Raw genomic sequence first — 13,858 nt, 5'->3', positions numbered from 1 at the left:
GCTTTTAATCTATGGCAATCAATAATGAAATCGAAACTGGTTAATTTCTATTACTTCCGGATTGAATCTACGATTAACAGATGTGATGGTACATATTCTTAGGACGCTGAATCGATTTAAAAAGACACATTCTCTATATTACTTATTGTTCTTGCTCTAACTGTCCATAGACAGATGGACGAACATAGCCGCTCTGTAAGACTTTCCATACTTACGCATACTTATGTAAGACAGTTTGGAAGCTTAATAAAAGGAGAATATAGTAACTGACTATTTAAATGCTTGAGAGAGAGACCCACCCAAAATCAACATGATTTACAATTAAAATTATTTAGTTTTAAAACTCAAGATACTATACAGTTTCAAGTGTGCTCTACAAATTGTAAAGCATGTAGTTAAAGAGGAGAAACACATTGCGAATACAGCGAAAACTTTACGTACCACGTACTCATTTTAAGTGCGTTTTACACGACGGACACATAATTCATCTATATTCTGCCCTCACAAATCTCAAGACACAGAGAGAACAACATAGATCAAAAACATGATGAGAGCAACAGGTATCATGAAAATAAAGATACTAAAGTGGCAATTGGCTGGATATATTGTAAGATATAATGGTCGATGGACAAAAGCAATTCTTGACAAGATATCAAGACAAGAAACGACCTAGGAAACGTTCTTATATAATGTGCACTGATAAAATCAATAAGTACTGCAGACAACGTGGAAAAGATTTGGCCAAGATATATGGTTGTGAAGAATATTTGAAGAAACCTTCATCTGGCAGTGGATTGAAGATGGTTGACTATATATACATTTCTTGCAGTACGAGTGAATGTATACTAAACATATTTGTTTCGCGCATATGAAGATATTTTAAATACACATCAGTTGTAATTAGATTTCTGCGAAGTTGTGTCTATACTGTTTCGAATGCCTTTTACCTATTTCTTACATCTAACGGAGCAGACGTTTGAGCTTGCAAACCTCTCCCTTTCTCTCACGGCAGAGCTGGAATTTCCCTCTGGGGGTTGAAGGTTGTTTGAAATGTTGATGAGAGAAGATGGAACACTTCCAAAGAGGAGGGAGCCCATGGAAAAGTGATAAAAGGTATCAGGAACCCCGAAACGAATAAAAGGTGAGCATGAAAGGCAACAAAGACTTAAAGAAGGGTCTTCTCTCAACAAAACTCGTGCTTCGTGTATACCAAACGTTTTGTTAATGCATGAGGACGAAACCCAAGTCTTCATCAAATGCAAACTCTAATCAATGCAGGGGAAGGCCAAGAATAACATTAAGTGAAATGTCCCGAGAATCATCTAAGAATTAACAAAGATTACTATTTTTAGCAATATAACGCGACAGATTAACTACATTATTGAAATATACGGTGATTATTAACCCTTCAATTTATTTACCTTAATAAAATCTTAGCATATGTAGCAGGTTTTTACATATAAAAATAGATTAGAGAATTATATTTTAAGATAAATTTCTTTCTATTGTTCAAAATTCAACACAAGTGGAGAAACTGTGCCTAATATGATTCAAGAATATAGACATTTATCGGGAAAAGTAAAGCAGCATACGGACTTAGTAATTTTCTTACTTCAGAGAAATAAGTGTATTTATTATTCAGGACATTCTAAACAAACGATCACTAAATGAATCATCTTATACGAGAGAACAAAACTATTTTAAACACTTACAAATATGCTAGTTACTTATCTACTAGACTAGTGGTTCCCAATCTGGGAGAGTAAAGGAAGAAAGGAAGACGCAAGCTATTTATAGAATTAAACTGGAAATATGAGTGAAAAGTATTCTGAAAAAATATGAAAACACTTAAACATTATAACCAATTTATGAGCCGATACAAGATTCCTACAAAATTTGAAGAAAATTCCTGATTTTTCGCTGATTTTCCACGACTCTTCATAAGGATTCCATGACTACATGAAATTCTTGTGAAGTTAGTCTCTTCTTCTACAGCCGGTTCTCCCTTATTAATCTAACAATTTCTCTTCAGCATTTTTTCTGTACTAACTGCTTTTATTTTCATATATATATATATATATATATATATATATATATATATATATATATATATATATATATATATATATATATATTGTCTCTTATTTTTTTAAATTACAAAATTGTCTACAAACAAGATTACATATCTCTATATAAAATATGTATAAATATAACTAAATAATTCAAACAGAAAGGAAAATAGGATTTTATTTAAATTGAAACTATTAAACTATAAGTAAAAGCAAGTTAACGAAAATCGTAACCAAACAGAAATTTTCGCATCACGAGTTTCTGATATTTACGTCAAGGAAACCCTTTTCTTTTTGATCTCGTTCAGTTCGGTATCAATGGCTCGATCCTTTTCATCACTTTCTAATTTTAGATATATCTTCTGTTGATCCAAGTCTATCAAATGTGCATCCAACATTCTCTCTTCAGCTCCCTTTTCGTTGTGCTTCTTATCTCTCTCTTCTGTTGGTGCAACAAGGAAGAAAGCATCTCTCTACTCTTTCACATGAAGCAGCATCTTCCGGTGATTTGCACGTGTTCAATACTTCCTGTTTCTTGTACCTGGCTATGAACATGTCTTCACGCTACAATAGACTTTTCATACATACTTTCCATTAAAACTGATTTATTGTTGGAAAATCCTATTTCCAATGATAGAAAACCCTCTTTTGACCATTGGATTTCTATGCGAGAATGATAGCCTAGTTTTCATTACCGTCTTCAAATGTTTGTATTCTTCAGTACAAACAAGAAATTTTCTGTAAGCAGCGTCAAGTTCTAATTCGTTACAACTCAGGGGGACTTCTTAAGGTTCTCCCGAGGTTCTACTGGAGAAAGAGATGCATCCTTTCCCAGAGTTTTCAGCAAGATCATCATCTACGATGTCACAAATATAAAGTTCGTTTAGAAAAAGAGAAATTTTCTGACCTACATAGGAAGAATGTTGAGTTACCTTAGGATCTAACGAAGACAGATCTATACTGCTTTGCACTTTAGGACTGCTCTGTTGAAGTTTTGTAATCATGGAAGTTAGGTTTTAGCGGCAATTGTAGAAATTCCAGTTTCTGTTACTGTTTGGTCTCTGTTCCTATTTGTGCGAGAAAACGTGTGGCAGCAAATCCAATTGAACATTTTCGCACACAATAAGATTTTCTGTATCTGTCCTATCAATACGTAATAGCCCGCATTTGTACGTTTCAGTAGTTCTAATTTCACACATCGCATCATGAGATCTTGCAAAAGTTTTTCTACAGCATCAAAGACGAACGGGACCAATGGTCTTCAATTCAGAAAAGTGCGCAAGAAGGGCTGAATGGCATGCAATGACTACCATCATGCAGAAAACAAAACTGCACTTAAAAATGGATTGCTTGTTGCCTTCTTCAGGGTTTCTATAGGTCTGGTGTTTGGCAGCATGACTACTTCTAGAAATTTAATTATAATCCCAAATTGTTAATGTCTTCTGAAAACAAATGGAAAAATCTTTCAACCAGCGGACGCCGCACAACTTCACAGGAAATTCCGTGCTTCTGTTATATCAGTAAACTTTTCTCGACAAGCTGAAAAGTGACTGAATAAGTACTGTAAGTGACGTAATACGTTACGCAGATTCCAGTCCACCGATTCATTGGACAATCAATGATTCATAATAGCTTTAAGTTAAAGATATTGCTGTTATTTTAAAGCATTTTCCACTTTTCAAAACAAAAATGACCGAAGAAACTTTAACATTTTTCCTGACTTTCAATTAGTTTCCATGACATTCTTTAACCATCTGTAATTTCCTTGACTTTCCAGTTTGCAGGAACCCTGCAAGAATATAAATGAAATTACGCTGTTTCACCTCATAGTTACATAGCTGACAAACATTACGAATAATGCAACAAAGTGTGTTAAATTAAATATACAAACACAGATCAACTGAGATCACTGTGATTTCATTAAGAACAAAGCTAGTAAAAGAATAATAGTGATCTATAATGATATGCAGAACTGTTGCTGAGAATAAACATAAACTAATGAGATTTTTAAAAATTATTATTATTATTATTATTATTATTATTATTATTATTATTCAATGTAGCATCTGAAATCACAGGAGGCGGCAAACAAAAAGCACGTATAAACAACAAGCGGGAAGGGAAAGTAGCGTGAAGTACGTAGGGTTTAAGAAGGGGTTGGAAACCACTTCACTAGATGCTTGATATATACCACCAGCACAATATGGAAAATAATTACGATTCCTTTCATACAAAAAGCAGCTACCAATTCATAAATCAATGAAAGGAAATTTTTATTATCTTTGTTGCCAAATAGTCTCAAAAGAACATAAAAGCTGTAAATGAAAATCTAAGATCAACAGAATTCATTTACTCCACGTAAAATTACACAATAAAAATAATAAGAAACCACTGGCAGTTTGTGTAGAAGTCTCACGAATGTTTTACACTAATTACTTTCTGTTTAGTGTAAATAAATAGTAACTTTCTCTAGGGGTATTCACACTAAATATTTGGAAGAAAATTAGAAAAGATGTTAACCAACTTAGCTAAGACTTGCGATGGACACAGGTTATTACGATTACTTGAACTCTGAAATGCTTTAATGAATGTGCGAGTTCCACCGTAATTTTTTTCTCTTTCACGAGCGAGCATTCAAAATAAAACTGAACTAAACAACTTTGAATAACAAGGAAATTCTGCACGTTCAATTACACAGTTATCATGTGCGAAGATGAAAAAAAAGAAGAAGAAGAAGAAGAAGAAGTGGGTCTCAGGTTGAGTAAGGCTTAAGGAATTAAATTGTCACGAAAAACACCGATGTGTGTGAAATTATAGTTATCTCCATTGTATCATTACTTTATGTAATACTAGCTGAAATGCAGCTTCTTCCTATGGGAAAAATGGGTTGTAGAAAACACACAATCCTTTTTTCACTTTGGATCCACATTTCAATAAATTGAAACGATAAAAATCCATAAAATACTCTATTTGGGGATAAATTTTGTATACCTCTATTCCCTTTGAACGTGCCCTTTAATCAACATATAATAAAAGTACGGCTTGCGGCAGGTACGGACTATGTTCCAAAATTCACTTCAAACTATTCAGTCATCTTCATATAATGTGAACACAAGGAACAGACAACGTTGATTTCAAAGCGGTCAAAGTAACTAAAAAACTGCCCCTTTTCCCCCTTAAAAGCCGGAAATTACAAGGACTCCAACTACTTCTCAGTTTATCGTTCTATTCGAATAAATTTGGGCTTAAATGCCATTGGTACTGTCACCAATCAGCTTAACGACCCCGAAAACTGGATATAACAGTAATCTCGTTTATTTTGAACTTTTTTCACCTCTCCGCACCCCTAGTGCCGATGGGGGCTGAACTTGGACTTTAACATCGGGATGTGTCACTTATTCATCTCACCGAACACAAAACCATGGAATCGTCAATAATATCAGTTGTTCTAAATTATTTTTACATCTCGCTCCTCCCCCCCCCCTAAGGATGCTAGAAGTGTTATTCCCACAATATTTCGTTTCAAATTTTAAGTCATTATGTACCAAGTTTGGTAGAAATTACTCCAAGCATTCCAGTTATACCGCACACAAACCTATATATATATATACATACATCTTCATTACGTGTGTATTTCTCATTATTCCTTTTAACTCACAGCCCGCATTCTTCGAAGTAAAATTAAATGTTAAAATGTTTAAAAATTCCAGAAAAGTTTCAATACAATTAAATGTTAATTAAAAGTAGTTTTTCATCAACAATTCAATAACAGGATCGAACACGTAATGACTGTCATTCGTTTTATTTCCCAATGACAAGGGTGATCGCGAAAAAAAAGAGAGAGAGAATAAAAGGGGGGTCGAATTTTCTTCCTATCTCTCAAAGTAATGTAGTTCACAGGATGGTGAAAATATAAGATTTCTATTTTCTTGAAAACGGCTCTGGGGGCACGGTGGCTCGGTGTCCAGTGCTTACCTCTGGTGCATGGGGTCCCTGGTTCGATCCCCGCCCAAGAAAGTTTGTGCTGGACATCGTGTCCGTAGGTTTTCTAGGAGTGCTCCCGTTTTCTTCCACATTCTCATTCTATCAATTCTTACATCATCATTCGCTTGACTGAATCATCCATCTCCCTTAGCCTAAAGGGTATAAAGTGGGACGTTAAACTGGAAGGTTCATTTCATTTTGAAAACAGCTCTTAACGATTTTGTTTAAATTGCATATATCAATGTTTCACTAACAATCTCTTACTGTGCTGTAAGCCATTTCCCTGGAAAAAATCTAAAAAGAATAGTTTACTCTTCACGTGAGGTTTCTTGACCGATTTTCTCGGAAATGACAGGCGGATTTGCTCATATTTCAATACTTACTAGATAATCTGGCATAACTCGTTTGTCCTGAAAAATCCACAAGAGGCAGTTTATTTTAGGGATTAGTTTTATTCGGGCGATTTTGTTGCTGTTTCAAGAGTAAATGTTTCATGAATAACCTGACAATATGGTGTAACTCATTTGATGTGAAAAACTTCAGAAAGGGTAGTTTACTTTTGGAGGTGAGATTTTTCGGGCGATTTTGTTCATACTTTACAAGGGATAAAAGTAGATGTACCCCACTATGGCTGAAATTTGATCCCTCCCGTTCTTAGAATTCGGTATCATTTCCGGGAATTCGGTGGCAAGTTTCGACAAGCCTTTAGTTGCTATGGTCATAGCCTTTTACGGCTACCACAGAAGTGCGTGGGAAAATTTTGGTTTATTTGAACCCCCGTTACCCCCCTACTCCTCTTTAGTTGCTATGTTCATAGCCTTTTACGGTTACCACAGAAGCCCCGTGGGAAAATGTTGGTTTGCTGTTGCTATGCTCATAGTCTTGGACGCCTACCAGATGTAGAAAACAAGATAAAACATGAATTTTCGTGTTCTTGTCGTTTATTGGTTAATAATTTGAATCCCCAAACCCCTCACCCCTCCTGCGAAGAGCGTAAGCGGAACGTATGTGCTTGTGTCGATCATTCTGTTAGCAGCTGTTGCAAAGGAAGAAACGTCAAAAATTTTAAAGATGTCATCGTCAATGAGTTTATTAGATAAACTTAATAAGCCATCAATGGTACCCTTTACAAAAATGCGAGATTTGGAGATTGGAGTACCATTTCGTATTGTAAACTGTGAGATAATTACAACGGTATATGGTAGGAAGGCCTGTGTGACATTTGAAGGAGGTGAAAAAGTGATTTTACCTGGACGTTGTACTGAAAAATTGGAAGCAGATAATGGTGCATTATTAACGTATTTACAAAGTGGGAATGTCTGTTTAATATATAAAGGAATGAAGATTAATGTATCTGGACGTAACATGCATGATCTTGAATTTACTGAACTGGTTTACTCATCGTAAGTGTATGGTGACATGTACAAACAAGATGAAACATGAATTTTCCTCTTCGCCCCTCCTCTTCATGCATGCGCAGTCATCTGTATGCATAGTGTCGTTATTCTGTGCTGACCAGCGACTAGAGTAACATGTCTTTGAGTGCTTGTGCGTCAACTATGGATACCAAGAAAGAGTACTTGTTAAATGTTGAATATGGACTTAATTCAATGAAAACCAAATTAATTTGCATTGGACTGGATAGTGATACATTTGAACCAGTGATTCGTGTTGGCAAAGGACTTGTGTTTGGAATGGAGTTAAATTTGGCAGAGTGGGAGAAACTTGTACATTTAACCCCATTTGTTACGGACTATTTAAATTCTCAAGTGGAAATTACATTTATAAAATCTCTTGGTCGAAAAAACGAACTGGTGGTGCGAAAACTAATGGGTGAAAAATTAGTGATGTTAGAGAAGAAAGGAACACTTCATGCTCCTCGAAACACTGTGTACTTATCTTCAAGTGATTGGCTTTATTTCTTGGAAATATTACCGTGTATTGAACATGCTGTGAAAAACAGTAAAGTTTGTAGTGTTGTGCTACGTGATTATTTTGACTTGTGTACAGATACTATTCGTAATCATGTACAATTACAGTGTCTTACATGCAGAGGACTTGCCGGACTCCATACCTGTGTAGATGAACAGAGTATTATTAATGGTATGAATATTAGTTTTCCAAGTGTCTCTCTTGATAAGAACAGTGATGTGAACATTGATGGTGAACGATTAAAATTGGAAATGAAAGTATTTTGCAAACAAAAACTCATAGATTCAATTATGGCTGATTTATTTGATAGTGTATCGACACAGCCATGGTGGGGGGAAACCGAAACTCAACCTTCGGAGGGTATCAATGAAGTGAACGACTCTTCATAAAGAAGGAGAAATTGATTTGTTTTTTTTCATGTATGCTAAAGAACGTAATATTAAATGTAATAAAAATATATATATATAGTGGAAAGTGAAATGTTTTATTTGTGTGTGTGTTTTGTGTTCGTTTCATACACCTCAATATGTTAGGATTTTAAAATTTTTTATAAGAAAAAAATCCTAACATATTTTTTTCATCGTATATTATAAGTGATACGTATAATAATAATAATAATAATCATAATGAATTCAAATTCTTGAAATGAATGTTAAAATAAAAATTAGTATTTGAAATTATTATTATTATACAACTTTGTCTTAAGTATGATAGGACTTTTTTTTTAATTTTAAAAAAAGGAACTAAAATAATTAATATTAAAATTTTAAAAAACAAAAGTCCTATCATAATAATAATAATAATATTGAATTCACATACTTGATTTAATTTACGAAAGAATAACTGATTAAGTATTTGAATTCATTATTATTATTATGTAGTTATATGATTACATCATTGAATTAAAAATCAGTTTTAGAATCTTTTTTTTTAAATCACTATGAAATTCTTTAATTCAATGACTTAAAAATATGTTTTATGATATGTGTATTTAATTACATAACTGATCATAAAACATATTTATTTATTAGGAAACGGAGAAAATAAGAAATAAAACATTTGTTTTCAAAGAGAAAAAATAATACAAAGTGTTTATTGTTGATGAAACTATTTACACAATTAAAACGCCGGTAAGTATAGTACATTTTAAAAAGAACGTTAGATTTTGTTTCCACTGTCCGTGTGATGATAACTTCACAACTGCCATATACTGTTCACTGATGATACTACTGCTGTTGATGTTGATGATGAAACGTAGATACAAGTCAATCTGTACATTGAAGATGATGTCCATACACACGATGATGATCTTTTACTCTCTGAAATGAAAAAAAATTGAAAAATAAACTTAAAATTTATTTTATCTATAATCATGAACAAATAATAATACATACAAACACATTATAATAAAGAAGAAGAAGAAATGGCTACCTGCAATAATATGAAAAGAAAGTAATCAAAACAAACGAAGAAGAAGAATGAAGACATGATTACCTGTAAAAGTAAATACAGCAAACGACGATCATTTTTTTCTGGAGTTGATGAGAAAGTGTAATGAAATTCATTTAAGGACTTTCCTTTAGCTTTGAAGCATAGGAAAAGATATGAATAATGCCCACATAAGGATGATTTTACACTTTGAATTTGTTTATTATTAAATGTATAAGAAGTGGAATTTCTACGTAGAAATTGAATATGATGCATTACATATGGAGGAAATCCAAATGTATCGAAGTAGTGGGCACGGCCATCAGTATGAATATATACGGAAATCCAGTGTGTGCCAAGTTTGTTCGAGGGATCTGTATTTATGATGATAGCTGCAGGTAGTGGAACATGTGCTGGTAATTCATTGGCTGCATATACGCCAACGAAATGATTGTGAAATAAAGAATTTGTTTGCAAAGCATTTAATAAATCTAGTGTAGAGGACATCATGTATAAAAATGCAGACATGTACATATATGATATGATATTTAAATAACGTACCTTTAAAAATCCATGATGATGTTCCTCTGATGATTCACTTCTAAGAGAGATTGGAATTCTCCATACACAATGCAGGAGATAGGTGCTGGTAGAGGCTTCGTAAAATGAACTTCCAGACGAACACACCCATGACGTATAAGATTCCAATGCTGCACAGCGCTGGCTTCTCCATCTTGAGTAATGTCGAAAACAAAGATAGTGTATCCTTGAGGAAAGTCAAGGCGAGGAATATTGTTGCCATGATTGGAAAAGTGAATGCCTGATCCACAGAATAAGGTATGATATGAGGAAACATAGAGGTTGTTTTCGAAAATTGGTTGTAATGGTTTTGAAGGTACAGGTTTTCCATCAATGTATAGAGAGAAGAAATTGATGTCAAAATGTTTGAAATGAAATGGATTTGAAGTTATTGTTCCTGTATAGGCATCATTTTGTGTAAACGCCACAATCACTCGAGTTGGTAATACTCCCATAAATAAATTATCAATTGTTTTTGATTGAAGATCCTTTGGAATGACGAATGACTTCATTTGCACTCTTGTGAGAGGATATTTGGCTGTTGTTGTTGATTGTAGAAGCTTGTTATGTGCTAGTTTTATTGTAGGACTAACATTAATCTTTTTAATATGTAAAGCAGCGTCTAAAATGTTCACTTTAGCTTCAACAGACGCATCACTAGCGATGAGACAAAAGTTTGGCTTTGCAGGAATTAACTTGAGACGTAATTCTACTCCTTGGATTAAAAATTTATCTTGATTAAAAATATCACAATGAAGATGTCCAAGCATGTCGAATTTTGCACTTTTTTTTGTTAATTCATAACGTTGTTGAAATCCTTTATTACCACTAGATGTTGCATCCATATGTCCAGCAGTATCTTGAAACCAGAATGCACATTGAAGATGAGTATTTTTAGCAGAATCATCATAATTTAACAGTTTTTCAATGTATGATCGATATGGATGATTATGAGATGGAAATGAAATCAGTTTGTTATTTAAATACACTTCCACTTCACTGAACATAGAATTTAAAAAGTCATTAATAGGAGCCACCGTGATAAATTGGACAGGAAACGTATTACAAAGGAAGTTTTTCCACATCCACTTGGTCCGGCAACAATACATGAAAAGGGATGTTTCCACGTCGTGTCCATGTTAAAGAGTATGATCATTCTTTCTTCATACGTATATTTATAAAGGGCCTTATTACATTTCTCTTCTTCTTTTGTTGGAAGTAGTGTAGCCATATGGAAGAGTATCATATGAATTTGGTATTCTACGTCGTTTAATATAATTTATCTTATAAATTTTTGTTTCGGGCATGCTGACGATAGTATGGTCTTTCCTGCGGCAAATTTTTTTCTCATTGGTAATTTTTACTTCAGTAGGACGAGATTCTTCCTCTTCTTCTTCTTCTGCATCCTCTTCATTATCTACTATCATTTTCTTCATTACATCAAAATTTAGGTGTTTTGAAGATTCATAGTTTAATGAAAAGCCCCGTATCTTGCATACTTGAAACTCCTTCTTCGTGCTGGGATCAAAAATACGTAAGCTGTAATTCTTCGGGCCCGCCGAGACATATTCTGAAATATAGGCTTCTTTACCATATTCGAGGACTTCATTTGTTAAATCGCCTAAAAAGTCACCAGTTGGAATTGTACTTTCACCAGGTTTTTGCGTATAAATGACGGAATCAGTATCAAAATATAATACTCTTTCTTGTAGTTGATCTAAATATTTGTACAATTCTAATCTTGCTTGTGCTGTTGTGTATGCGGCTATGACAACATTTACTGTTGGTAGTGAAACAGGAACGTCATCGGTGTATTGCCAATATACATATAACATGTCATCATTTACTGGGAATATTTGATGAACATCTATATCATGAGATGTTAATTTTTCATATAATTCCTTGGGTTCGTTAATAATGCTGACATGACCCATGTTCTCACGTTGACCAAATTTTCCCCAAAATGAATTTAGCATTAATTTAGCTAAACTTCTAAGTGCTGGATTATGTTTAATTTTGTTCTCATCTAGACGTATTCCTTCCTTTTCATAAAATTGCTGAATGTACTTCTTCTTTAATTCATCTGTTTCACACCATGCTGGCCATCCACTTGCTTCTGTTTTTGCTTTCAGGAAGGTGTTTATGTATTCTGCAAATAAGCCACCACTTTTTGTTTTTTCATCATATTGAACAACGTCATATGCCCATATTTCATGAATATCTATTATTTTGTATCCTTTTTCTAATGCCTTTCTTACTTCATCTGCTACCCATGTTCCATGTAGCACTCGGTCTTCATCGTTGTGATTACAAGGTGCTTGGTTTAATTCATCACAACATGTACGGCAGAGTGGAAACATCAATCTATCATTTGATTTATAAGGGAGTACAGGATGAAACAGTTGTTTTGGAGGCAAAATACTGAGCTTAACTAATCCTTCTACTTCTTCAATGGTGGGAATATTTGAATCTCCAGGCAGGTAGATAGTAGGGTGACGAATTGGAAACTTCTTAGTCTTAGAGATAAACGGGTACAAGGAAATAACATCTTTGTAATTTATGGTCTCTCCTTCAGATTCTTGTGCTTTATGATACAAACGTATGGCATTCACACGTCCTCCATAAAAAGCGTCACGAGGTTTTAATGGTGTTTTCTTTGTATACGGATGATTACTAACATACTTCTTCATCTCTTCATTTCCTGCCAATTGTTTTTTAAATTCACAACCCCATATTTCATGCACTTCACAGCCAAAATCTTTTAATTTTTGGATTTTCTTCTTTGTTGCTTCATATCGAAATTCCATGGTATCTGTAGCATTGTTATAGATGGGTTTATTTCTGTCGTTAGGGTAGCAGTAGATACAACCATGTGTGAAATCGCCTTCATACTCCCAGACGTGTATTCTTCCTGTGTTGGGATCTGTCCATACACCATCTACTTTCATTGATGCTATTCGTTTTTCCTTACTACGTGCAGCATTGGTAATTTGGATGTTTCTGTTTTTTTCTTCCCAAGCTATCCATTGTACTGCTTCAACTGATTGAACATCTCTCCATCGATATCCGTTCTTTGGTATGATACCAATTGTATTTTCCTTTAAGAAATTTCTACGATATACCAAATTACATGCACTGGCAATTGTAATACATTCAAGTAAGGGATTGACATTAGTTTCAGATTCAAATGTATTCATAAATGAAATACAGGCTTGACGTAATACCTCGACATCCTGTACACAATACTTGATGAGTTCTTCTTTCATTTTAAAGGTGTCGTTTTGATGTTCGGTATACCATTGGAGAAACTTGCGTCTTTCGTCTACTTTCATAGTATCTGCTCCATAATATTTAATGTCTGGAAGCGGCCCTTCATAGGTTTGGTTCTCACGTCGATTAAAGAAGTGTGGGAAATATCCTTTGCACGATTGAAGCCCAAATGCACCACTTAATTTACTTAAGGGCATAGGAAGAAAGCTTAGTGAATCGATGAAGGTTACGTTTCCTATTTTAAGAGAGAGAATTTTTGCTCCATTCATGATTACTTCTGGAGTCCAATTCATCTTCTCAACCATGGTCTTAATGATGAAATGTGCGTCATATCCCTTTGAGTTATGGGCAACACAGATTACTGATTTAATGTTTGGTCGACGCTGTTGAAGATGTTTTAGAAAATCTTCTATTACATTTTCTCCGTCAAAAATATTTTCTCGCTTTCCACAAATGACACAATCATTCTTGATGTTGTTATCTTCATAACACTGGTAACATACATGTTGACTAACCAAGACATTAGGTATGTGTTCATATATGTTTGCGTCCTCATCTTCTATTTTCGTATCTTGTGTGCATTCAATATCATAAAA

The 13,858-nt window shown here is 34.1% G+C and overlaps 2 protein-coding genes across 2 annotated transcripts in view; both read right to left on the bottom strand.

The window, feature by feature from the left end:
• The window catches only part of LOC145679220 (protein lin-10-like), a 492,250-nt gene that overhangs the window by 365,269 nt on the left and 113,123 nt on the right, over positions 1 to 13,858 (bottom strand). The gene's annotated exons all lie outside the window — the stretch shown is intronic.
• Positions 9,094 to 12,096, bottom strand: LOC145679750 (uncharacterized). Its single transcript, XM_081750309.1, has 2 exons — positions 9,975 to 12,096; positions 9,094 to 9,304 (listed from the first exon to the last, which is right to left on the bottom strand). Exon 1 carries the CDS (start codon positions 11,966 to 11,968, stop codon positions 11,183 to 11,185), a length of 786 nt encoding a protein of 261 aa, XP_081606435.1. The 5' UTR covers positions 11,969 to 12,096; the 3' UTR covers positions 9,094 to 9,304; positions 9,975 to 11,182.

Source organism: Thermobia domestica, chromosome 2 (genome assembly GCF_964235325.1).
Source record: "Thermobia domestica chromosome 2, izTheDome1.hap1.1, whole genome shotgun sequence".
Classification (NCBI taxonomy): domain Eukaryota; kingdom Metazoa; phylum Arthropoda; class Insecta; order Zygentoma; family Lepismatidae; genus Thermobia; species Thermobia domestica.
This window is presented reverse-complemented; position numbering and strand designations above follow the sequence as displayed.

Bases quoted from the DNA above. Each gene is read 5' to 3' on its own strand.
- LOC145679750 (XM_081750309.1), bottom strand. From the start codon at position 11,968: ATGCTAAATTCATTTTGGGGAAAATTTGGTCAACGTGAGAACATGGGT.